General features: G+C 33.6%; 3 protein-coding genes and 1 long non-coding RNA gene across 4 annotated transcripts; 3 read left to right on the forward strand and 1 right to left on the reverse strand.

The window, feature by feature from the left end:
• Nucleotides 1-783: 783 nt before the first annotated feature.
• LOC108220132 (WRKY DNA-binding transcription factor 70) lies at nucleotides 784-2,534 on the reverse strand. Its single transcript, XM_017393809.2, has 3 exons — nucleotides 2,066-2,534; nucleotides 1,871-1,972; nucleotides 784-1,451 (listed from the first exon to the last, which is right to left on the reverse strand). The coding sequence occupies exons 1-3, from the start codon at nucleotides 2,386-2,388 to the stop codon at nucleotides 920-922; spliced, it is 957 nt and encodes a 318-aa protein (XP_017249298.1). The 5' UTR covers nucleotides 2,389-2,534; the 3' UTR covers nucleotides 784-919.
• Nucleotides 2,535-7,863: 5,329 nt separating this feature from the next.
• On the forward strand, nucleotides 7,864-9,840 carry LOC108220995 (uncharacterized). Its single transcript, XR_001806838.2, has 2 exons — nucleotides 7,864-8,164; nucleotides 9,552-9,840. It is a non-coding gene; the product is annotated as an uncharacterized LOC108220995 (long non-coding RNA).
• A 2,934-nt stretch (nucleotides 9,841-12,774) lies between these two features.
• On the forward strand, nucleotides 12,775-15,185 carry LOC108222533 (transcription elongation factor TFIIS). The gene is made up of 2 exons (XM_017396446.2): nucleotides 12,775-12,981; nucleotides 13,958-15,185. The coding sequence occupies exons 1-2, from the start codon at nucleotides 12,811-12,813 to the stop codon at nucleotides 14,948-14,950; spliced, it is 1,164 nt and encodes a 387-aa protein (XP_017251935.1). The 5' UTR covers nucleotides 12,775-12,810; the 3' UTR covers nucleotides 14,951-15,185.
• Nucleotides 15,186-16,451: 1,266 nt separating this feature from the next.
• Nucleotides 16,452-22,871, forward strand: LOC108222867 (uncharacterized aarF domain-containing protein kinase At5g05200, chloroplastic). Its single transcript, XM_017396820.2, has 11 exons — nucleotides 16,452-16,676; nucleotides 17,234-17,348; nucleotides 17,667-17,818; nucleotides 18,285-18,398; nucleotides 19,021-19,209; nucleotides 19,310-19,465; nucleotides 20,451-20,716; nucleotides 20,813-20,910; nucleotides 21,488-21,666; nucleotides 21,957-22,073; nucleotides 22,515-22,871. Exons 1-11 carry the CDS (start codon nucleotides 16,608-16,610, stop codon nucleotides 22,686-22,688), a joined length of 1,629 nt encoding a protein of 542 aa, XP_017252309.1. The 5' UTR covers nucleotides 16,452-16,607; the 3' UTR covers nucleotides 22,689-22,871.
• The last annotated feature ends 12 nt before the right edge of the window (nucleotides 22,872-22,883 follow it).

Raw genomic sequence — 22,883 nt, forward strand, 5'->3', positions numbered from 1 at the left:
ATGAGTTCAAGGTTCCTTTCGCTGCATGTTGGAAAAATGCAATATGCCAACTGCAGCAGCCCACTGGCAGATGTATAAACCTTAGCTAGTGGTACCAACCAGTAAAGACATTCGTGACTGTTAGTTCAGGGCAAAATCATCCTCCAAACCTATAGTATATAAACTCGAGCATTATGAGCCTGTGGTAGCAATTTGTTTCTCACGGAAAATGGCACAACATACTACATACAGTACTAGCAATGCTTAACTGCTAATAACAGAATCATTCATTATACGAATCCATCTGCCTTCTATTCTTTCTGTGTTACCTAGTTTGACAGTTTTTCTATTCTTTCTGTGTTACCTAGTTTGACATTTTTGTGGCCACATAACTTAGGAGTTGAGAACAAACAGATCTTCCGGAAGATTTAGGTTGAAATTGGGTTGCTGTATTTATGTGCATTAATACTAAATCTGCTGGAGTTCTCAGACTCATACAGAGGCAAATCCGTACCGCCATGTACTGAGTCTGAAATCATTAGGTTTACCTCTGTAGCTAACTGATAAGTAGACAAGATATGGGTGGTTCATAAATGAGCAATTTATTAGTAAAAGTGGCACACTGTTTTGTCATTTCCTATTTTGACCTTTTCTGTTTGGACTTTCATTAGAAATGAGATATGGATCGACAAGATTTTATTTCAAGCTAACATGGCAAATTGTCTGTTTCCCCCCATTTTCTACCCTGAATTTTGACTGTTTTCGATACCTGTAACTGTGGGTAAAAACTGAAAACACGGGTCAGGAACAAGAAAGACTGCATGAAAACAGCTAAGATTCTCATATTGATAACCTCTTCTATCTACTGAAGTAAGTGATAGTATCAGTACATACACCAGTAATGCTACACTAATTGATAATCCAAATCCCTTTTAATATTCTATGAGCCTGCTTGAAGCTCAGAGCTCAAGATTTGATCACAATGGAAATCCCAGTTATCAAATTGAAGAGACCTAATCAAACTCATATCCATACCAGCATCTAGTCCATAAGAATTTGGTGACCCACAAAGATATCCAGCACTGGTATCCACACGATTTTCAAGATTATCTGTTCCTAGTTCTGAAAATAGAAACATAGGCGGCTTGTCAGACAATCTCAAACCCTTAACGTTGTCTTGCCATGATATATCTGAATCCAGTAAAGGATCAGTAAACAGCTGATCATCACTCGGCTCTTCCTTGTTTTCATTCTGTGACAATTTCGGTTCCATATCGTATAAACTACAAGTGTTTAACAGAGAGTTGGGCTCTGGTGTTGTTTGTGCAGCTTTCATGATATCTGTAGATTTTTTGCATGTATGTTGACCAAAGTATGTAATGTTGTACATTCGTTTGTCATCTTCGAGTTGTTGAACTTGTTTAAGAGCTTGGCAACCCTGTTCATGCTTGTATGTGCATCTGAAGTAGCACCTACATATAAATCAGAAGGGATTAGAATCCAAGAACACAATTGGTGATTAGATCTACTTATATCTGCAGATTCACAAAGTAGCTCAACTAAAACTAGGATCCAAAACTATAATTCAGAGTTTATAGTTTCTTCACAAAGGCCAAAAGAGATGGCAGAGTATTTTTCTACATGCTTATCTACAGTCTACACAAACAGCAGGGGAAAGGGCTATCTTACTTGCTATTTACATAATATTCTACCATGTATATATACTATAATCTTAATTATAAGTACTAATCAGATATATTGTTCCTGGTGCACAATTCTATCGTTGTCGGGTATATCCAGTGCACAAGTCTCTCGTCATTGACTCAAGAAAATGTCATAATTTACACCGAATTAAAAGATCTAAATTTTATAGAAGTTAAAGTAATGATACCTAGGATATTTGGAGTTGAGTATTCCTTTTTGTCCATATTTCCTCCATGAATAGCCATCCTCCAATTTGGAAGAAACACTCCTCCTGGAATCTAAAGTCTTCCTACAGAAAACAAAAAACCAACATTAAATTTCCAATCATTTCATACACAAGAATCACAAACAAAACAATCTAATCACAATCCAAGAAACCAACCTTCTCTTATAACACCCTCTCCGGCTCTTACTGGTTGATCTATTAACACTCTCCCCGGAATCCTGCGAAGCCAGAAGCCCCGAAGAAGCAGACCCAAAATCACTCCCATGGATCTGAGCACAAGAATTAAGCACCGACAGACTCTGACTGAAAGAAGTGCATATCTTCATCGCAAGTTCTTGAACCCCATGATCTGAACTGCAGTTATTACCGAGCAACAACAAATCCTGGAGCTGAGTAGCAATGTCACGGCCTTGAACAAGCTCTTTGATCACCCTCTTCCTCTTAGTACCCCATGAATGCTCGGGAGAAGTTGCCGCCATGTCACCAAAACTAGAGAATTTAATGGACTGAGAAATAAATATAAGTAGATGGTAATGAATGTGAGAGTGTGTGTGATATATAAACAAGTGAGAAGAGAAAAAGGGTGGGGAGAAAGTGATGGGGTGTGAGGGAGATAAGAGGAAATGGGGTGGCAATTTTAAAGGAAGTTCGTGAGAAGCAAGTTGAGAAAATTTTGCCCATTGAAAATTATTATCGAGCTAGCGACAAGAATGACGTAGTTTGCATGACGAGGGGCATGACACTCGCAAGTATAAATTACTATTTGACAATTCTACTTTAGTTTCTAAGAAATAATACTTACGGTAACGAAGGTTTTGTAATTCGTTAATTTTTGGGATCTTTTTAAAAATACCCATCTGTAAAATTTTTTTTTTAAAAATACTACCATCTTTTTCATTGTTTTTAAAAATACCTTTTCATAAATTTTTTTTTTCAAAAATACGATTTGCAACTTTTGCAACCTCATTTGCAACCTTGGGCGGCGCAGCCGTAAAAGTTGCAAATGAGTTTGCAAAAGTTGCAAATGAGGTTGCAAAAGTTACAAATAAAAATGGAAAGTTGCAACTGTTGCAACTGCAATTGTAACTAGTTCAACTGAAAACTGTAAGTTGCAAATGAGGTTGCAAAAGTTGCAAATGAGGTTGCAAATGAAGTTGCAACTGTAGTTGCAGTTGCAACTTTTGCAACTACAGTTGCAACTTCATTTGCAACCTCAGTTGCAACTAAATGCAACTGAAAACTATATATAGTTGTAAATGAGGTTGCAAAAGTTGCAAATGAGGTTGCAACTGCAGTTGCAACTTTTGCAACTTCATTTGCAACCTCAGTTGCAACTAAATGCAACTGAAAACTGTAAGTAACAACAGATGTATGGTGTGCCCCTGGCGGGGCTATTAGATTACAATAAAATCAACTGAATGCAACCATATGCAACTGAATACAACCATATGCAACCATATATGCAATTACAAATCCTGATTTCAAGTTCCAGTTTTCAAATGTCATTTTCGACCACATTTCCGGAATCGATATATATATATATATATATATATATATATATATATATATATCGATTCCGGAAATGTGGTCGAAAATGACATTTGAAAACTGGAACTTGAAATCAGGAATTCAGCTGCATATGAAGTTGCAAAAGTGGTTGCAACACGGCTGGCGCCGCCTGTAGTTGCAAATGAGGTTGCAAAAGTTGCAAACAGTATTTTTGAATTTTTTTTTTTTATGAAAAGGTATTTTTAAAAAGAATTCTGGAAGGTAGTATTTTTGAAAACAATAAAAGAAAAGGTAGGTAGTTTTGTAGATTTCCCTTAATTTTTTTAATTTATTTGATAATTTATGATTAGCTCGATTAATTTTGTTCGACTTTGGTGTTCCTAATTTTCGACCTAATTCATTTTCTGTTTACCGGTTAAATTGAGTTCACAATTACAATACTGCATAAACTTTTTCCTTTCTTTTTTGATTTGTGTAAACAGTAGATGCATTATCGTCAAATTGGGATTAGAATTTACTGATGTGATAGAGTAACTTTTCAAGTGGAAAAAGACTGTGTGAAAATTGACTCATTTTGAATAGGTACTGCAAATATTTTATTTTATACTGTTATCTTATATGAGATTTGAATTACTAAGTAAATAGTTTTTTTATAAAAAAAGACTTATTTCAAAAAAAAATATTTATATTTATTTTTCTGATATTAGTAAATGGTGTTTAATAATGTTTGTCTATGAAAATAAGTCATTTAAGTACACATATTTTTCTTAAAAATAAATAAATAATTTTTGAAAAATAGAATAATCCAAACAAATCCTAAATATGATGAGATTGATTTGTTATGGAGTTTACTATTTCATTGTAATCCTCGGAGTCCATATATATTCTGCAGGTAAAATATAATTTAAAATACTATATAATATATATTATTTTTCAAATAATATTCTACAAATATTACCATATTATTAATAATATTGTGGGTCTCGTACATACTACTAGCAAAACATTATAATATATATTATTTTATAAAATATAATTAATTTGACAATATACATGTTTATGTTGGAGAACAAATATACAGTAGAAACTCTTTAAATTAATACTCGGTAAATTAATAAACTCTCTAAATTAATAAATTTGTCCGGTCCCGACTTGGGCCAATGTAAAAAATTGAAAAACTCGATAAAATAATAAGATAATAATTTTGCGGGAGATCCCTCTATAATTTTCGATCCCAAGAAAATTATAAATTAATAATTCACAGAAACTGAAAAAAATATATTATACTCTATTGAAATATATTACATTTACTATACAGTATTTCAAAAGTCATTATTGATTTCTTATACATTTGAACACAGTAGTTACTAATTTATGTTGTCATTATTGATTTCTAATAAATATGAACAGAGTAGCTGTAAGTTAATTCTAAAAGGCATAGACTAATTTGTCTTTTTGTTTGGTATGTACGGTGTAATCGGTTAAAAACTCTTTAAATTAATAATTATTAATTTATCGATAAATTAATAACTCTTTAAATTAATAAATTTCTCCGGTCCTGACATTATTAATTTACAGAGTTTTTACTGTATTGTCCTTTGAGATTTACGACATTCTATTAAAATAAGATTGGTAAAACATATTTGCAAGATAACATGTTTTACAAGTATTTTAATTAAAGAACATACATAGATACCGAAGATTCTAATAAAATGATGTTACTCCATAAAATTTTAATCGTGTTTTACGTGCCAAATAATTTGAATTATGAGTTAATGTTCCGACTTAAATTTCATATATAAATCGGAGTATTTAAACAGACGTTTACGTTAACTAGTACAACAACTACTAAGTAGTCCCCGTATTTGTTTCGACCCGGGAGAAAATTTAAAATTATCATCATATATACGCACCTAACTAGTGTCGTTCGTAAAACGTATTAAGGTGACGAGGGGGATGACAGTAGCATATAATTCTGTTTACATTTCTATAGTAGTTTGGTATCCATTTTATACCTAGAGAATGAGTACATATTCATCATCACACGCCGAATTTGAATCAAATTCACTTATATCATAAGTAGCTTTTTCAGTGGGAAAGGAGACTCCAAAACCAGACACGCGCACACACACGTTCGTTACATTATGATTATATGCATCTAGATTTTCAGCGACGGGGGCAAACGAGCTACGCATATGACTTCTCAACTGTAATCTATTTTATATATTACTCTATAGCATAATGAAACATGTTTCGTCTTCATCATTCGTACTTCTTATTTATTTACGAAATTTTTTCGTTATTTGACAAGTATTTTTAAAATTATTATGAAATATAATTTCATAACTTATTCTTATAAAAAATGTACATATTATATTTTTATTCAGAAAAAAAAATTCAAACAAATTTATAAAAATATATTTTATATGATTTTTAACATACATATTTAGGGGTCGTTTGGTTCATGGGTATCAAAAATCAGGGGTTTGTTCATTCCAAACATATACCTGGTGTTTGGTTGGAAAACATAAAATTTGAAACCCATACCTTAAACCCTCAAGGTATGGATTTTTGATACCCAAGTGGGGAGTTGGGTATGAGATGGGGTATCAGATTCGTTCATTTTTAATTTTTTTTGTCTCTGTTTTAGTAATGAAATATTAATATTTTATACAAAATTAAATCAATGATGCAAAAATATATAACTATAATAATTTTATTAATATTTTTAAAAAATATATATTGATAACTTATTTTTTTACAAAAATTGTATATATTGATTCCAGCACTCAACCAAACACATGATATCAGATATGATACCTCAAACCCATACCAACTTAATCCGATTCCTCATTCCAACCACATACCACTTCTCGAACCAAACGACCCCTTATAGATTTTAAGTAAAAGGATGAGCAATTAATGTGGCACTTGACAGAGTTGGACTCCACGGAACCCCGATCTTGCTTATTAATCTATATCAATAAATGGGTTGAGCGCATGCATATTTTAGTTTATCTTGATGATTTATACAGGTTAAACTCATGTTTGTATTTATTACTAAAGGCACGACAATTTAAATCGATCCCTCACTTGTTTCACATCTCTGTTATATTTCATTACAACAGAAATCGCATATTGCAACAGAATTTTTTGTCGTGACTGACTCGGTCTTTTATGTGATTCTCGGGTATCCAATCAATTAATTCCACAAACCGGGGAAGCTTAAGCGGAAATGGAAGAGTAGGGTGAGGAAAAAGGAGGGAAGCAACTAAATGGAAGGTTTCGCCCGCTCGCTCGAACACTCGTTTAGTAGACAGCGAGTGGAGTGCATAAACCTTTTTAGAAATAGGGGCGAGTACTACATGCGCTCGTAAGTAAAGTACGGAACGGGTTCTGTCTATAAAGCGGAGCGACCTCGTCTTCCTTGTTTCTGGCGAAACTTCTGGCAACTGTCACTAAATCTGTCACAATTGCGTTGGAATGCTTGCGCGGGAGTTTTTGCGCCAATATTTGCGACAGCTTGATTCTGTAGGTAAATTTGCGTCGATAAATCATTGGCAGAACATCGTGAGTGTCGTTGTCAAGACTCCTCCCTCAAAGCGTTGTTATTCCGTCAACAATTAACGAAAGATTTGTTTTCCTTGCTAATTTCCGTTGCAATACTTGAAATTTTTAGTAGTGTTTTCATCATTTTAGAATTTGAATTTTTTAATTCATAAAAACCTAATTTCAAATTCATGAATTGTTATATAAACTACCTCTCACACAATATTTCTCTACGAAGGCTTCAATTTTTGAATTTGAAATTAAACAGTTAGATATAAATAATATGTTATTGATATTATATTATTATTAAACAATCTTCTAAAGATAGGACTTTAATATGAAAATTACAGTCCTCAACCTTTTTCAATTTTTTCATCAATTACAAAATACATAATTGATATCAACTATTTATATAATATTGGAAAAAAAAATTATAAAATTATCATAAATTAGATGAAAATTTAACAATACACCTTTGTATAGGTAGTATAATTATAATATTGAAAAGAAGAATAAAATATCATAGTTAATATTCAATAAAATAATACTCCCTCCGTCCCATATTGAGTGAGCTGGTTTGACTTTCACGGAGATTAAGAAAAAGGTAGTAAGTTTAGTTGAAAAGTGAGTAAAGTTGTGGGACCTATCAATATAATAGATTTGAGATAGTGGAGGAAGATAGTGGGTGTAATAGTGTTTATATTATTATAGAATGGAGATAGTGGAAGAAAGTAGTGGGTGTAATAGTGAAAAGTAGTGTTCAAAAATAGTAAGTATGATAGGTTCATTCTTGTTGGGACGTCCCAAAAAGGAATAAGGGTCACATAAAATGGGACAGAGGGAGTAAAAAGAAGAATAAAATAACATATTTAATATGTAGCGATAAATGTGAAATTAACGACTCAGATGGGTTTTCTGCTTTGAAAGGCAAATCCAATATCAACCATCTGCTGAATCTGCCGACCCGTATACTAATCCGGGCCATTTACTAAGCCACCAATCACCATCTATAGTATTTATTTCGTCACGCACAATTCATAAAACATCATTTCTAGGGTTTGGTGAAGCTAGCAAAACAAAATGTACGGTGTATCTCCATCTCAATCCAGGCTTTTAAAGCTTATCCAACGCAACGATGTTCAATCCGCCGCTATCTGGGGCACTGCTGCTCTCGCCGGTGGTATTTATGTCGTTCAGGTCTCTCTCTCTCCCTCTCCCTCCCTCCCTCTCTCCCTCCCTGTATATATTAAATCTGCTTTTAATTCGATTTTAATCCGATTATACCAAGCTATCTATGTGTTATTATATCGTTGCGTCTCACATATGTGATATGATCATTATAAGCAGATGAAATGATTGCATTTGAATATCACATATTTAAGCTAATGTTTTCTTTTTGTTTATGATTTTCTATATTGATTACATTATGGAGTTCTTTCGTTCTGCTAGATGGTGGTTGTTTTCTTTTTAATTTCAATTATGATTTTAGAAATGTTCGGGGAAGAGGATAGGTTATTTATTATTGTAAGAGAATATAGAGATTTCACTTTCTAGAACAGTTCGAGGAAGGGAGTTGAGACGACTTGGAAGTTGGAGCTAATGTTAATGAACTGTAAATTCAGCGAGTAATGTGCAGGCTATAGGCATGTGGGTCCTTGAGACAAGGTTATTTTACCTAGTTTTTTGGAATGCTGTATCGGTTTATATTGTTGATTTCTGATGAAACAAAAAAGTAGATCGAAAAGTATTTGTCTTCATGCCTAATGTTGCTCTTTTTTCGAGTTTTTTAACACAGAAGGCCAACACTTGAGAACATAATCTGTAATAATTTGCTCTCATAGACTCAGGATTGATATGTTGGATGTGATTCCTTTCTTGCTGCCTTTTCCCCTTTAGTGACCCTGTAGCTTCTAACCATTTGGAATAGAGGACGATTGCCCTTAGAAGTTGTAAGAGTGAAATTCCTGTTATCAGGTTTGAATTCTTGTATGGAAATGCTCTTATCTTTTTCTTAGGTTGCTGACTTTTGGCTAGGGGAAAATGAAATACGTTTTTGATATTCTTTACGTCAACTAAGTAGAGTAACAAATTAATCTGCTAGGTGGGTGAAGGACTCATGGCAGTCAAATGATGTAGGTATCAGATAATGTTTACGTATTTGCTGGCAGCTTCCTGACTGTAGCAGGATTGCTATATTCTAACTTACATAAAAAGTTGAAATGTTGAGAAAGCCATTGCCTAAAGATTGTATATAGGGTCCAATTTTTCCATTGCATGGTTTCACTTCACAAGGACCCGGTGCCCCCCAAATTTTTTTTAAGTACTTTTTTTAAAATAGTATAAGATGAGGTGTTACGAGAAATTATTGAAATGTTGATTTTGCGGTGATTATTGCTGTGATTGTGTTCTACACCATCTTTCATTTACAGAGTAATAGCTAATTTGACTTCATGAGGTTCAGTTTTTTGTTTTCATCCTTTAAAGGTTTATACAAGCTTTTGGCATTTGTCCTGGGGCCATATTATCCGCTTTTTGATGTGTTGTTTACTATTGATAACTCACAGTGTTTATTCCTGATGTGCAGCCATTCGATTGGATCAGGAAGACACTTTTTGAGAAAGCAGAGCAAGAAGGGAATTGAAGATGTGTTCTAGTGCTACAATCCATGTATTAACCTATAGCATTTTGAATTGAAGTAATGCAACTCTTTCCTAGTTCTATTGTTCTCAAAATCTATCAAAAGGGGTTTATTTACTTACTTGATGGATGAATTTACTGGTTCTTTTAGTAAATGTAGGCAGTGTCAAGGGCCAGGATGTAGACCTTTTTGGCTGTTGCTTATATAATAATTAATGGATTATATTTTGTTGTCATATATGTAATATGTATTGTTTAGGAGGAGTTGTTTGGTTCGACTAGTGGTATAAGGTTGGAAAGAGGAATCGGGTTAAAGTGACATGGGTTTAAGGTATCATATCTGATATCATGTATTTGGTTGAGTGGCGCATTAATATATTCAAATTTTAAAATATTAATATATTAACTAAAATTATTAATAAAAGTATTATTATTATATATTTTGATATAATCAGATATTATTGTATTAAATATTAATATTTAATTATTTAAATAGACAAAAAATAAATAATGACCCACCACTCTTTTTCCGGTATCAAAAATCCATACTACCTTGGGGGTTTAGGGTTTGAAGTTTTGCTTTTTGCAACAAAACACGAGGAATGAGTTTGAGTTTGGTCCATTCTGAACACATACATGCTTTCATATTTTTGTGAACCAAACGACCCCTTGAAGCTATTCACGAATAGGGCTTGTGTTTCAAACGGCCTCCTGAAGCTATTCACGAACGAGGGCTTGTGTTTCAAATGACTCTTTGAAGTTATTCAATAACGAGGGTTTGCTAAATTTGGTTTGAACTCAGCTCAATATTAAAATGGTGTTCCATACCGAAAAAGTGTGTCCTCAGCTCAATACCAAAATGGTGTTCAATACCGAAAAAGTGTGTGTCAAGAAAACTAAGGGCTCATTTGATAACGCCTTAGAGCATTCCCATCCCATTCCCCATATATCCCCTATCCCCATATTTTAAGGAAAATAATGAATTTTAGTTAAAATTTCATCTCCATCCGGTTCCCCATAATAGGGGAAAGTTTAGGGGTAACAAAATGAGTCCCCAAATTTGGGGACTTACTATTCATCCCCCATTTCATATTTTATATAAATTTAATATGTGATAGAGGAGTGAGAAACTAAAAAATAATAGTTTGTAAATAATGTTGTAAAGAGAAGAGAGAGAAAGAATTAATTAAAAAGAATATAGAGATGAGGATGGGGATTGGGATGTAGAAAATTTTTAGAAGATAAATAAAATCTGAAGATAATTTTAGGGATTTACTATTTTTAGTATGATTTTGGGGATGGGGAAGGGGAACCCATTGTGAATGCTTAATGAGAGGAAATACAGGCTCGTCCAGAACTGAGCCCAGAACTTGTTTCATTAAGATTATTTGATAAACCTTTTAATATGCTGGACGACAAAGGAAAACTTCTGAACCACACAATCAAATTTCACTCCCTCAATCGTCCAGCGGAGTGTTTAATTAAAGAAAAATCCACTTCAGCATGGCTCCCTCCCTTAATAATATATTCTATCTAGTTCCTAATCAAAAATATATATATGTTATATCACCCCTTTGATCTATTATATAAGTTGCATGACTTTTAACGAGGAGTATTTTTAGGAGGTTTCACCATATATCCGAATTTATTTATTTTTCCTAAATAAAAAAATTTATATTATATTTTTTATTTTAAATTAAATTACAAAAATATTTATTTTTATTGTATGATCAAAGCACCTAAAATTATGTTTAAATTAAACAACCTATAAATTAGATTAGAGAGAGCATCATTTAGCCGAATATATTAATAAATTATTCACCATCCAGCTAAATTATAAAAAATATTAACAAACAACCTTTCTCATCCAGAGATTAAGATTAACTGATTGTCGAGAAGTCTCCGTCATCCAGAAAATATCGTTCATTTAACAAATGACCCCTAACTCAGGCCGAGCTAATAGCAGGCGGGGTTGGAAGTTGAGTAAAAGCTTGAAAAAAGTTGTATATATATGTCCTAATAGCTCGACTGTGGCTTGGTTGTTTAACAAGCTCTAGCTCGGACATGTATTTTGTGCGATGAGAAAACATGATTCAGTTTGTTAGAAGCATTTTTTTGGCTCGGCTCGATTTGTGACCACCATAATATTACTTTTCAATTAGAGAGTGGTTACAGCGACTCCGCTAGATTTTCCAAATATTAGCAGTTCATTTTTTTATATATATATTATTAGTGTTTGTCCCCATGTGAAACTAGTTCTACTCGGTAAAAGTTACTCCCTCCATCGTTAGTCGCTTTGACTTTTTACACGTATTTTGAGCTTAAAAAGAACATATTTCTACACATTGTTTTACAATTTTTTTTATGAATAAAAACATAAATGTTAAATTTTTATTTATAAAAAAATTTAAAAAATAACATGTAAAAATATGTTTTTTGTTTACTTAAAACTACGTGCACAAAGTCAAAACGACTGACATTGAAGGAACGGAGGGAGAAAAAGCAGCGAATGTATCAAACTCAAATCCCTTTTGCTTTCTCTTCGAAAATTCACCTTTCTTCCTTGGAAAAGTGTAGGTTGCTTTTATCTATAATTTCAGTACACGTTTTAATATATTTTATTTATGATAAATAATGATAATATATTAATTTTAAAATATAGCTAGTATAATTAAACCATAATATCTTATGTATCTAATTTAGTCAATCATTTTTAAATATATTTTTAGATCCTTTAACTCCAATACTTATAAAAAAAAACTACTCTTATTTGTCTGATCAATTGTAGTAATTTTGAACTTATTAATTGCTACTTAAAAAGAAAGAATTCTATATCAAACATATTCATAATCGTAGAAAACACTTATTAGTCGATCTATCTATTTAGAATTTATAGGTAATTTTTTAGATAAATTGAAAAATTTTGGTCAATTTAAGGTGTAAACAATAAATGAGTAAAATAATTTTAAAAAATTTATCAAAAATTTTGAATTTTAAAATATGACTTATAACTTGTCAGGAAACAACGGCCCAATGCAAATTCAGAAATGCTATTAAGTCAGTCGGCCCAACTGGATGAAACAGTATGAGACGTGTGGATAAAGGTATAAATAAGAGTACGTAGTTTCGCAGAGTCATTTCAATAACTTATAATAATAAAAAATAGAAACAGCAATCCTAGGTTTGCACTGCATGTGTTGTGTGTGATGGAGACGGAGCGGGAGCTGATTCAGTTATTCGAAGCCGTGAAAAGAGCTGCCGATGATGCGGTGGCCGACAAGGATCTCGAGTTTTCGCCTGCAGAAAAACGATGCCTTGATGGATTAAAACAGCTTCAGAAATTCCCTGTCAATTATCATCTCCTTGTTTCCACTCAGGTCTGTGTAATCTGCACGTTCATTATAAATATTCAGATCTATCGTAAATTTCATTGCCTACTTTCGTCCTCAGCTCTCAAATCTTTGGCTGTACCGATGTCGATAATTTCGAATATTATTTGATAAAAAGCACCAGTTTTGCATTTCCTGGTTTTAGGCATGTTATAAGCATCTCAGACGTATAGACATCTCGCAGCTTAACTGATTCTAGACCGAATTATTTTCCGATTTGATGTATAAGAGAGAACGACATTTTGATTTGTGTGATTTGTGTTAGATGTATATATATTGTTTATAAGAAGCAGCAAAAAAACAGATTCAGGTGTGTGTGAAAGATCAGGAAGAGCTACGTACAGAAGATTTTTAAGAATATTAGGTTCTGTATTTTACATTATCAGATACAAGAATTTCAATAAAAATAAGAACGAGTCTCGTAACACCTCACATTGTCTATTTCGATGGAGGAGATGAGTATAAGCGTAAAATAAAGGTTAAGTAATTATGATTACTTATAATGTAGTCCGTGAAGGATCAGAAATCCATTAAGAGGGGGAGTTCATTTATTAAAAAAAATTATATGATCAGTAATTTTGTGTAATAGTAACTTATTAAGGTGGACTAGATTTCTTGATGTAGGCTTAAGTATATTTTAAATTGTAGTCTAAATAAGAAACTACAGAAGATCGGGGGTGCTTAAGCCCGCTGAACCCTTTCTAGATCCGCCACTGTTATAAGTATGATTTTTTATTAAATGGTATAAAAAGCACTCCGAATTTGGCATATTGTGTTTTATTTAGGTTAGTGAAATCAAGATGCTGAGGATGTGCAGTGTGTGCTTTCTTTTCCTGCATTTTATGGCCTGGTTATAGTTTGTCACATCTTATTTCCCCGACAACCTGAAATGTATCAGTTCATATGTAATTTACTGTTCATGAATATCTTAAATAAATAATATACTAAGATAGATTTGTATCAGGTTGGGAAACGTCTTAGACATCTGACGAAGCATCCCAGGAAGAAGATCCGGGAGCTGGCTTCCATGTTGATTGGATTATGGAAGGACATCATAGTTGAGGAAGCAGCTAGTGATAAGAAAAATGGGAGCTCGGATAAAAAAGACTCTGAAAAAAGTGTAGAGACTTCTGAGTCAGTTAAGGTTCAGAAAGGAAATTCTGTGAAGGTTGAGGAGACTTGCAAAGGTGGGACTGTTAAGCTTGAGAGGAATAATTCTAGCACAACCCGAAAGTTGGAGAAAGTTGTTGATTCTGAAACTTCGTCATCTGCAAAAAGAACCAAAGGTGCTGATGGTGTCAAGATGAAGAACAATTCTGTTGTCGAATCTATAAGAGTTGAAGAGAAAGTAAATAAAGAAGTGAGTGGTACCGGTGATTTGGGAAAAGCTGCATCTAATGGGGTTTCTCCCCCCAAGATGTCTTCTGTCCTTCTCTGTAAGGATCCCTTGCGTGACAAAATTCGGGAACTTTTATCAGAAGCTTTATTGAAAGTCTCTGGTGAAATTAGTGAAGATCAGAGGGAAGCAGCAGATGCTGTAGACCCTTACAGACTTGCTGTTTCATTAGAGTCTGTATTGCATGAGAATTGGGGCAAATCTAATGGCCGGCAAAAGATCAAGTACAGATCAGTTGTATTTAATTTAAAGGATCAGCATAATCCTGATTTCAGGAGAAAAGTTTTTCTTGGACATATCAAGCCAGAGCAAGTTGTTGACATGACTCCTGAAGAAATGGCAAGCGACGACAGGCAACGCCAGAACCAAGAAATCAAAGAAAAAGCCTTGTTTGATTGTGAGCGTGGAGCAAAGCGACAGGCCAGTACTAACCAATTCAGGTGCAGTCGGTGTGGGAAAAATGAGTGCACTTATTACCAGATGCAGACTCGGAGCGCTGACGAACCTATGACTACCTATGTAACATGTGTCAACTGTGATAAACACTGGAAGTTCTGTTAAGATCTTCCAGGAGCTCACAGTGATCAATAAACTACTGCCATGAAATCTGTAGGTGTCTGCTGGCGACGCGAAGTAAGTCTAATTTTAGTTCTGATTAGGAGAAAATAGAGCAGTTTAATTTAGGCTTATGCTGACAGTGCTAATTTGTTGTCCAGAGGATGTTGATTATTTCATTCTTTTCAGACACATTTTCTGGTACGGTCTCCTAATAATAATAATAGAATGTATTGCTCCATAGTTCCATGTTCATTGTTTTACCACTTGCCCTGGGCAGTTTGTACTTAACTGCGGCATACTTAACTTGTCCATGATCAGTTGTCAGTCTGTTGTCACCTGAGATGCACCATGGTGATTAAACTCAAGGATTCAGAATCAGATGTATATTACGAGAATTTCATGTGCTTTCAGTGTCCATTCGATCTATGCTACGAAAAATTAAATTATGAGTAACACCTCAACTGACTTGATTTCTAACCAAAACTATATCCATGACAGAGCTGGCTCTCCCCTTCTGATGACTGACGTGTGTTCTCCTGAAAAGCATTGATTTGCAATCTTTACAACAGAAAAGCAATCGACAAGGAATTCTGTTCAAGACCTGTAAATCAGAAATTTTCATTTCAATTGGCAAAAAAAGGCACAACATAACTAAGCTTCAGGCCTCTATTGTCCGTAATTACTGATGCTTTTGTAAATATCGATAAAAGTCAATAAAATGAATTTAACAATTCCTGCTGCTGCTGGATTCGTGAATATCAATGTAAGTTTTTAGTTCCGTTGAATTATATATACTAGCCTTAAACCCGTGCAAAGCACGGGCGACTATATAATTTTGAATTTATTATATATAATTTAAATTGAAATGTCATTTTATTAGTGTTTTAATATTGATGAATTGAAGTTTTATTCAATTATATTCACTCTTATAAATTTAGCTTTAACAATATTTTTTTGTATTGTAAATTATTAGTATAAATAATAAAATCTTTTTTATTTTTTAACTAAATATAAATTATATTTGAAAAAATAATGATGGAGTGTTTATCTTGTAGTACATCACATGTGTTTGTAATTTAAACTTTATAAAACTGTTTAATGATGTAAGACAAGAGGACTCTACATGTTGGACTCTAGAGACTTCTAGTTATAACGGACATGACCATACCAAAATTTTGTACGACTACAAATTATACCCATGTTGGCTTATTATAGTATAGTATAGATTATATTTGGTATATTTTTTAAAATATTATCGTTTTAAATTCATTTTTATGAACAAAAATATGATAGTTAAATTTTTATTTTAAAAAATAAAAGTTTAATTTTTTTGTAAACTATATCTCTAATACTTTCTAAAATTATATATCTTTTATAAAAATCTCGCGGTAAACGTTCCAAGTCAATAGCCTCCAAAATTAAAAAGTCAACAAAAAAATGTTAATTTAAATTTTTTACTAATATGTGCATAATATTTACGGCTGAGATGCATAATAAATCAAATACACGCGTCCTTTGCTAATTCACTGATTCCCTGTGTGTATAATTACACACACAATATCTGGAATAACACTGTACCAAGGAGTCGTTAAAGTCTAAAGCTCAGGTTAAGAGAGATTTTAAAGAATCTCTCTCTCTCTCTCTCTCTCTCAATTTATATATGGCGGTGGTGATTTCAGCTTTCAGAGGCGCATCACATATCCGCTTTCCTATTTTTCACCATCCTCAGGTCCATTTCTCTTCTTATTATCTTTCCATCCTGTTTGTATCATGTATCTTAAGCTCTAATTTTTGCAATTAGGGAATTTAATTCGTCAAAACCAATGAATTATTCGAGTTTAATAGTGTACTTGTGAGTGTTTGTTTGTGTTTTACTTAGTATTATATTTTGTGAATAAGACAATATGGTTTTGAATTTCAATTACACTGTGAATCTTACGATACTAGGTTAAATTATATGGAGTAGTAGTACTAATTATATTTGACACCTGCTTGCGGAACATTGCAAAACATATTTTTCTGACTTTGCGGAACATACGTACATGATAAGTGTTGTTCTTAGATTTGCAATGGAACTTCACTCTCTCTATGTACACATATTTAAAATAGGTAGTGCTACTGTGTTATTATTATGTACACCAGTTGATTGTAATACTTAGATAGTGAGAAGGAATTTGTTTTTAAAAAGAATAAATCATGAATACACACATAGACCATAGTAGTAGTGTATTAATTTTAGTATGCATGTATGCGAGAGTTGAAATTTATACGGCATTGATATTGCAGTTTCCTGTCTCAAGAACATCTGGTAGACTGCGAAAATTTAAATGTGGAACTGAAGGGCTTACTCTTTTTGCACGATATTCACAGACACAAGATCTCTTCACTTCTCGCCTTCAAGGTAAGTTTAACACTATGGTTTGCGTTTATCATGCACGTCTCATAACTGATGTTAGGCGCTTTATAGGGGATACTCAGAGAACATCAGTGCACTTTGTTAACGAATAGAGTATTAATTATTATAAGGTTGTTATGAAAATGTTGTAAACAGTAAGAATTGTTACCTTGATATTCGAAAAAGAAGACATCATATACCTCTTTCATATTTCACCTTTGAAGTATTTTGGCCGCAATTCATGCATAACATGCACTTTTTCTCATTCACTATGTTATGTCGGACAAGGGATCATCTTATCTCGAATTTCTTATCGTCTGGCAGATAGTATAGAGAACTTGCCAAAACTTGTGGAGGACATCTTTCAGACGTCCATTAACACAGGTCCACGTGGCGCAATTAGGCTAGCTCAAGGTATTCAAGCAGTTGTTGGAGTTGGTAGTGAGTGGCTGACAGATGTATCAAAGGCAACTACGGTATGTGATTATTGAGATGTCAGATCTGTTATGTTTATATACATGGTCAATGATAAAGGGAACTTGTATAATCATATGTTGTGCGACTTTATTCAAGTGGTTGAGGTTCTTTTTAATGCTTCATTTGGCGAGAGAATCGTATTTTTTGTTTCTTTTGTGAGCCCGAACAGTCATGAACCTCAAGGTGTTACTTTATTATACAAATGGGATATTTTTAAAGAAATTGGAGCTCATTATAAATGCTTAATTTTTCCCCCCAAGCTTTGTCCTGTGAGTCAAATAATGTTCTTGTTTTCAGCTTACTTTGAGCTTGGACACATTGTCCATAAATGGTTCTTGCGTTTTGTTCTATACCAGGTGATGTTAGCTCAAGGAATATGATGAGGATTCTATGTCATGACTATATAGAAATATTTTAATGCCAGGTGCTGTATCTAAGAGCTAATATTGTTCTTTGTTTATGCAGTCAACCAGTTCATCTGCTGGATTACCTAATCAGTTGCAGCTAGGACTATTGTCTCCACTTTATTTGAGAAAATTGTTTGAACGTTTGGGTGCTACATACATCAAGTTGGGTCAGGTAAATATAGAGTTTAACTTTCCTCGTACTATTTGTTATGACGTAAAAGCAGTTGCCTAATTTTGTTAGACTAAAACATATATGTATACAGACAATTGCTCAAATGCAAACCAAATTAGAGTACAAACTACAAACTTAATCTAGGCCCTTAGATGAATGTAATCTAATGCTGCCCTAGAAGTCACCACACACAATTAACATACATCCTCTCACACATGATCCCACATAATCCCCTCCATTTTTAATTTAATTTTCCCGTCAATCGGTAAGCTTTTTTTGAAATACGACTTTACTGTATTTTCTCCGTTTCCCAATGATCAATTTGCATACATATGTGCTATATTTTGATGTGATTTAGATTTTTTTTTTTTACTTTCGTTTGTAGTTTGTATTTTAAGGAGGTTTGTATTGGAGTAACGAGTAAGACCCTCTCTGTGTGTGTGTGTGTGTGTGTGTGTGTGTGTTTGTATTCATCACTTTAGCATTCTACATTCACTAGTTAGGACGTAGGCTGTATGTCATCCTTAACAAGTGCCATTATTTTTCTACACAAGGTATAACCGTATAAGTTCCTGCTTGTGTCAGTATATTAGTGATGCTTCTGGTGCTTTGCATTTTACAGTTCATAGCATCAGCCCCGACATTGTTTCCGCCAGAATATGTAGAGGAGTTCCAGTACTGTTTCGACAGAGCTCCTGCAATTCCTTTTGAGGAGATCAAAAAAATTTTGCGCGAAGAATTTCGCGGGCCAATAGATGGTGTGTTTGAGTATGTCGATCCAACACCGATTGCTTCAGCTTCAATAGCACAGGTTCGTAACCATCTTTCTCTAACCTCTTAAAGTATTTCCCTAAATGGAAAATTTGAAAGTAGGCAGCAGATTCAGTTCTGAATGCTGATATATCACTCAGGTTCACGGTGCAAGACTTCGAGGTACTCGAGAGGATGTTGTGATAAAGGTCTTGAAACCGGGAATAGAAGATACTTTAGTGGCAGACTTGAACTTTGTGTATGTTGTTGCTCGCATTCTTGAATTCTTGAATCCTGAGCTAAGCCGTACATCACTGGTATGCTGAATTTCAATCTCTAAATGTTTGGAATAATTTGCATGTTCTTACTGCTTTGGGTATCACCTATCAGGTAGTTAATTTAGCATAACAATTTTGCTAAGCCATTTTGCAATAAGATTTTGTTTTCCCAACACCCCTATACACTAATTCTATTGATGTGGAAAATCGTGATTGAAGTGAAATTGCTTGGTAATTGCAGTGGTACTTTAGCATGCTTGAACCTCTATCTCATATTGCCTAATATTTTGCCTAGTTTATTTCATGAATCAAACAAGCATATCTGAATAACATCTCCAATCTAACCAATATTGTTGTTTTTACAAGTGATGGTTTTTGTCGATCCATTACGGCGACTATTTTTTGCTGAGTTCCTTGTCATTTTCTGTTCAGTAACATGTGCAAGTCTTAGCTTCAGTTGTCGAGTTTTTTTTTTGGTAGTACGAATTAGGTTGATAGCTACCGGAATTTCTTGACTATGTACATTTTGACTTAGCGGTTTATGTCAAAGTGGTCAGTCATTGCACTCAAATGTCTCACTTGACTCACCGTTCCAAACGGGGACTCGTTTAAACCACTAAAATCACCATATATCTCACTTTGTTCAATTTCTCAAAAATAATTATGGAAAGAGTGACAAAATTAGTACACTGGCCTTTGAATTATTCATTACTTTCATATTTTATCAGTCAAATAGGTATTCTATAAGTGCTACATTAGCAGGTGACCTTCATTTTATCATATTTTATATTATTTTGTTTGAGAAATTTAATAAAATGATTTAAGTGGTTTAAACGAGTCCCTGTTCAGAACGGTAAATCAAGTGAGACATTTGAGAGCAATGAGTAGCCACGTAGATATAAACCCCTTTTTCCTAATGTGTGGAATATCGAATTTCATTTCATCTCTCAACAGAGACTGTTGTTTTCCTCCGCACACAACTTGGGAGTAAGGTTTATTTTAATGTAATATATTCTTATAGTAGGTTGCTATTGTCAAAGATATAAAAGACTCGATGCTTGAAGAAGTAGACTTCACAAAGGAGGCTGCAAATATAGATGCCTTCAGGAGATATTTAGAATCCATGGGACTCACAAGGCAAGCTACAGCTCCAAAAGTGTATCAGCAATGCAGCACCAAAAGAGTGCTGACAATGGAGAGGCTATATGGTGTTCCTCTAACTGACTTAGATTCTATAAGGTCTCTCGTCGCAAGTCCCGAAAGCAGTCTTGTAACAGCCTTAAATGTTTGGTAGGATTTAGTTGTAATTGCAGTTCCTTGCATAGTGATTTTTTTAAATTTATTTTTGGGTATATGCTCTCAAATATGATTTTTTTTTTTCTGTAGGTTTGGTAGTTTGCTTGCTTGTGAATCCTTCCATGCAGATGTGCATGCAGGAAACTTGTGGCTGTTGCGTGATGGGCGTATCGGCTTTTTGGACTTTGGTTTGTATCTATAACTTTGCCGACCTTCAAACTTTTTGTTTCTGCTGTATCTTTATTGTTTGATTCATCATTTATGTGTTTTTCTTGGTTACTATTTTGGATCCAAATTTTCATATAACGTATTCAGGTTTGTTCCCTGGTCAAATCCTTTGGATATAGTTCTGTATTTGTTTTTACAAAAATTTAACAAATGCCACATTATTGTTTATAGTTCTGTATTTGTTTTTACAAAAATTTAACATATGCCACATTATTTTAAATGCAACAGAAGCTTGTGCACACTAATAACCAAGATTATTTTTAATTGTTATTATAACAACACAATGATTAACCAGAAAATTACTGCGAGATTTACAAGGTGGTTCTTTCCATTGTGGTTTCAAGCATATGTTTTTAATGTTGAGGAATCTATACTTAAAGCAACTTATTGCATTTAGATTCTTTTCCTCTATGCCATATATTTTAAGTTTCTATTTTTTCTGGAATTTGTGCAAGGATTACGTGTAACAGGTAAGAGATTAACTGGTACAGACAGTGGTATGGCTCATAAATTGAACTTGCTTTTTCTGTGTAACAGGTATAGTGGGGCGCATATCACCCAATACATGGAATGCTATGGAAGTGTTTTTGGCATCTCTAGCAAGTGAAGAGTACGAGTCAATGGCATCTGCGCTGGTAGAAATGGGCGCCACAAGCAAAGTTGTGGATTCAAATGCTTTTGCTAAAGATTTGGAGAAGATTTTTTCATCAATCAAGGTCAGTAATCTATTTGCGCATTTTTTGAGTTTTTATTCTAAATATTATTGGATGATAGAATGGTGTAATATGTTGCAATTCAATTGGTAAATTATTTAACATGACTTCTATATTATAAATCAGTTATCAGTATGTGTTTTATTACTGTAAACTATATCTAAAACTTCATGATAGGTTGCCAATTTAAGATTATATCTCTAATCAACCATATATGTGTAAAATCCATAAACCTTATTTCCCAAGTCTAGGGATCTGATCTGGTTAAATAAGTTTTCGCATCTTGGTGACAGGATTTGGATACAGAAATTCTTGTAGCAACAGCTAGGGGACCAAATTCAAATGCAACTGCTGTCTCTGCCAATCTAGTTGTTGATGAAAGACAGATGAATGCACTATTTCTTGATGTGGTAAGTAATCTCGTTTCCAATCTTCGCATAACCCCCACCCCTGTGGCCCCACACACATTTTTGGGATTATGTTGATAAGACAGTATAACTGCACTTTTCTGTAAAATTGAATTTGGGAGCTGAGTTTTACATTTGCTGCGATAAACAATGCTACCTATAATGGTTTTGATGGCACACACTACATTTTTCTTAACTACCCATAAAAAGGAACCATAAACTCTTAAAAATCACCACTTTCAAGTTTAAATTGTTAGTCAACTGAATTCAAATAGTTAAGATGGGACCCTCCTTTGGGTACCGGAAATTTTACTATCTGTAATATATGAGGGACATAGATTTTGATATCAGGTCTTGTTGCATCAAATTGCCAATTTTATAGGCTCTTGTTTGTTCTCTCTGTCGAATTGGTCATTAATATTATTCCCTTTCTTGATTGATCAGATCCGGGTTAGTGAGTCATATGGACTGAAATTTCCTCGTGAGTTTGCACTTTTGATGAAACAGCTTCTCTACTTCGATCGCTACACCCGACTGCTAGCTCCAAACATGAACATGCTCCAGGATGAACGAATTTCCATCGTCTCAAATAGCAGCAGAAACAGAAACAGTTATTAATAGGGCTCTGTTAGTGATTTTTGTTTGTCTGTACGTTCTGTTTTTCTATTTTTCGTTCACCAAATATGTATATAGTAAATAGTAACGATAGATTTATACCATGGAAACATTTTTAGCAACACCAAAAAAACAAAAGTATATCATCCAGTTCATAATTATTGTATACATCTTATATTGTGCCAATGTTTCGATCTC

The sequence above is a fragment of the Daucus carota genome, chromosome 5 (genome assembly GCF_001625215.2).
Source record: "Daucus carota subsp. sativus chromosome 5, DH1 v3.0, whole genome shotgun sequence".
Taxonomy (NCBI): Eukaryota; Viridiplantae; Streptophyta; class Magnoliopsida; order Apiales; family Apiaceae; genus Daucus; species Daucus carota.

What these genes read in the sequence shown, in the direction of transcription:
- LOC108220132 (XM_017393809.2), bottom strand. Translation starts at nt 2,388, where the DNA reads ATGGCGGCAACTTCTCCCGAGCATTCATGGGGTACTAAGAGGAAGAGG. An exon ending in AGAGGGTGTTATAAGAGAAG is followed by an intron (nt 1,973 to 2,065) that starts GTTGGTTTCTTG and finishes TGTTTTCTGTAG; the next exon opens with GAAGACTTTAGATTCCAGGA. An exon ending in CTCAACTCCAAATATCCTAG is followed by an intron (nt 1,452 to 1,870) that starts GTATCATTACTT and finishes ATTTATATGTAG; the next exon opens with GTGCTACTTCAGATGCACAT.
- LOC108222533 (XM_017396446.2), top strand. Translation starts at nt 12,811, where the DNA reads ATGGAGACGGAGCGGGAGCTGATTCAGTTATTCGAAGCCGTGAAAAGA. An exon ending in ATCTCCTTGTTTCCACTCAG is followed by an intron (nt 12,982 to 13,957) that starts GTCTGTGTAATC and finishes GATTTGTATCAG; the next exon opens with GTTGGGAAACGTCTTAGACA.
- LOC108222867 (XM_017396820.2), top strand. Translation starts at nt 16,608, where the DNA reads ATGGCGGTGGTGATTTCAGCTTTCAGAGGCGCATCACATATCCGCTTT. An exon ending in AGATTTTTTCATCAATCAAG is followed by an intron (nt 21,667 to 21,956) that starts GTCAGTAATCTA and finishes TCTTGGTGACAG; the next exon opens with GATTTGGATACAGAAATTCT. An exon ending in ATGCACTATTTCTTGATGTG is followed by an intron (nt 22,074 to 22,514) that starts GTAAGTAATCTC and finishes TTGATTGATCAG; the next exon opens with ATCCGGGTTAGTGAGTCATA.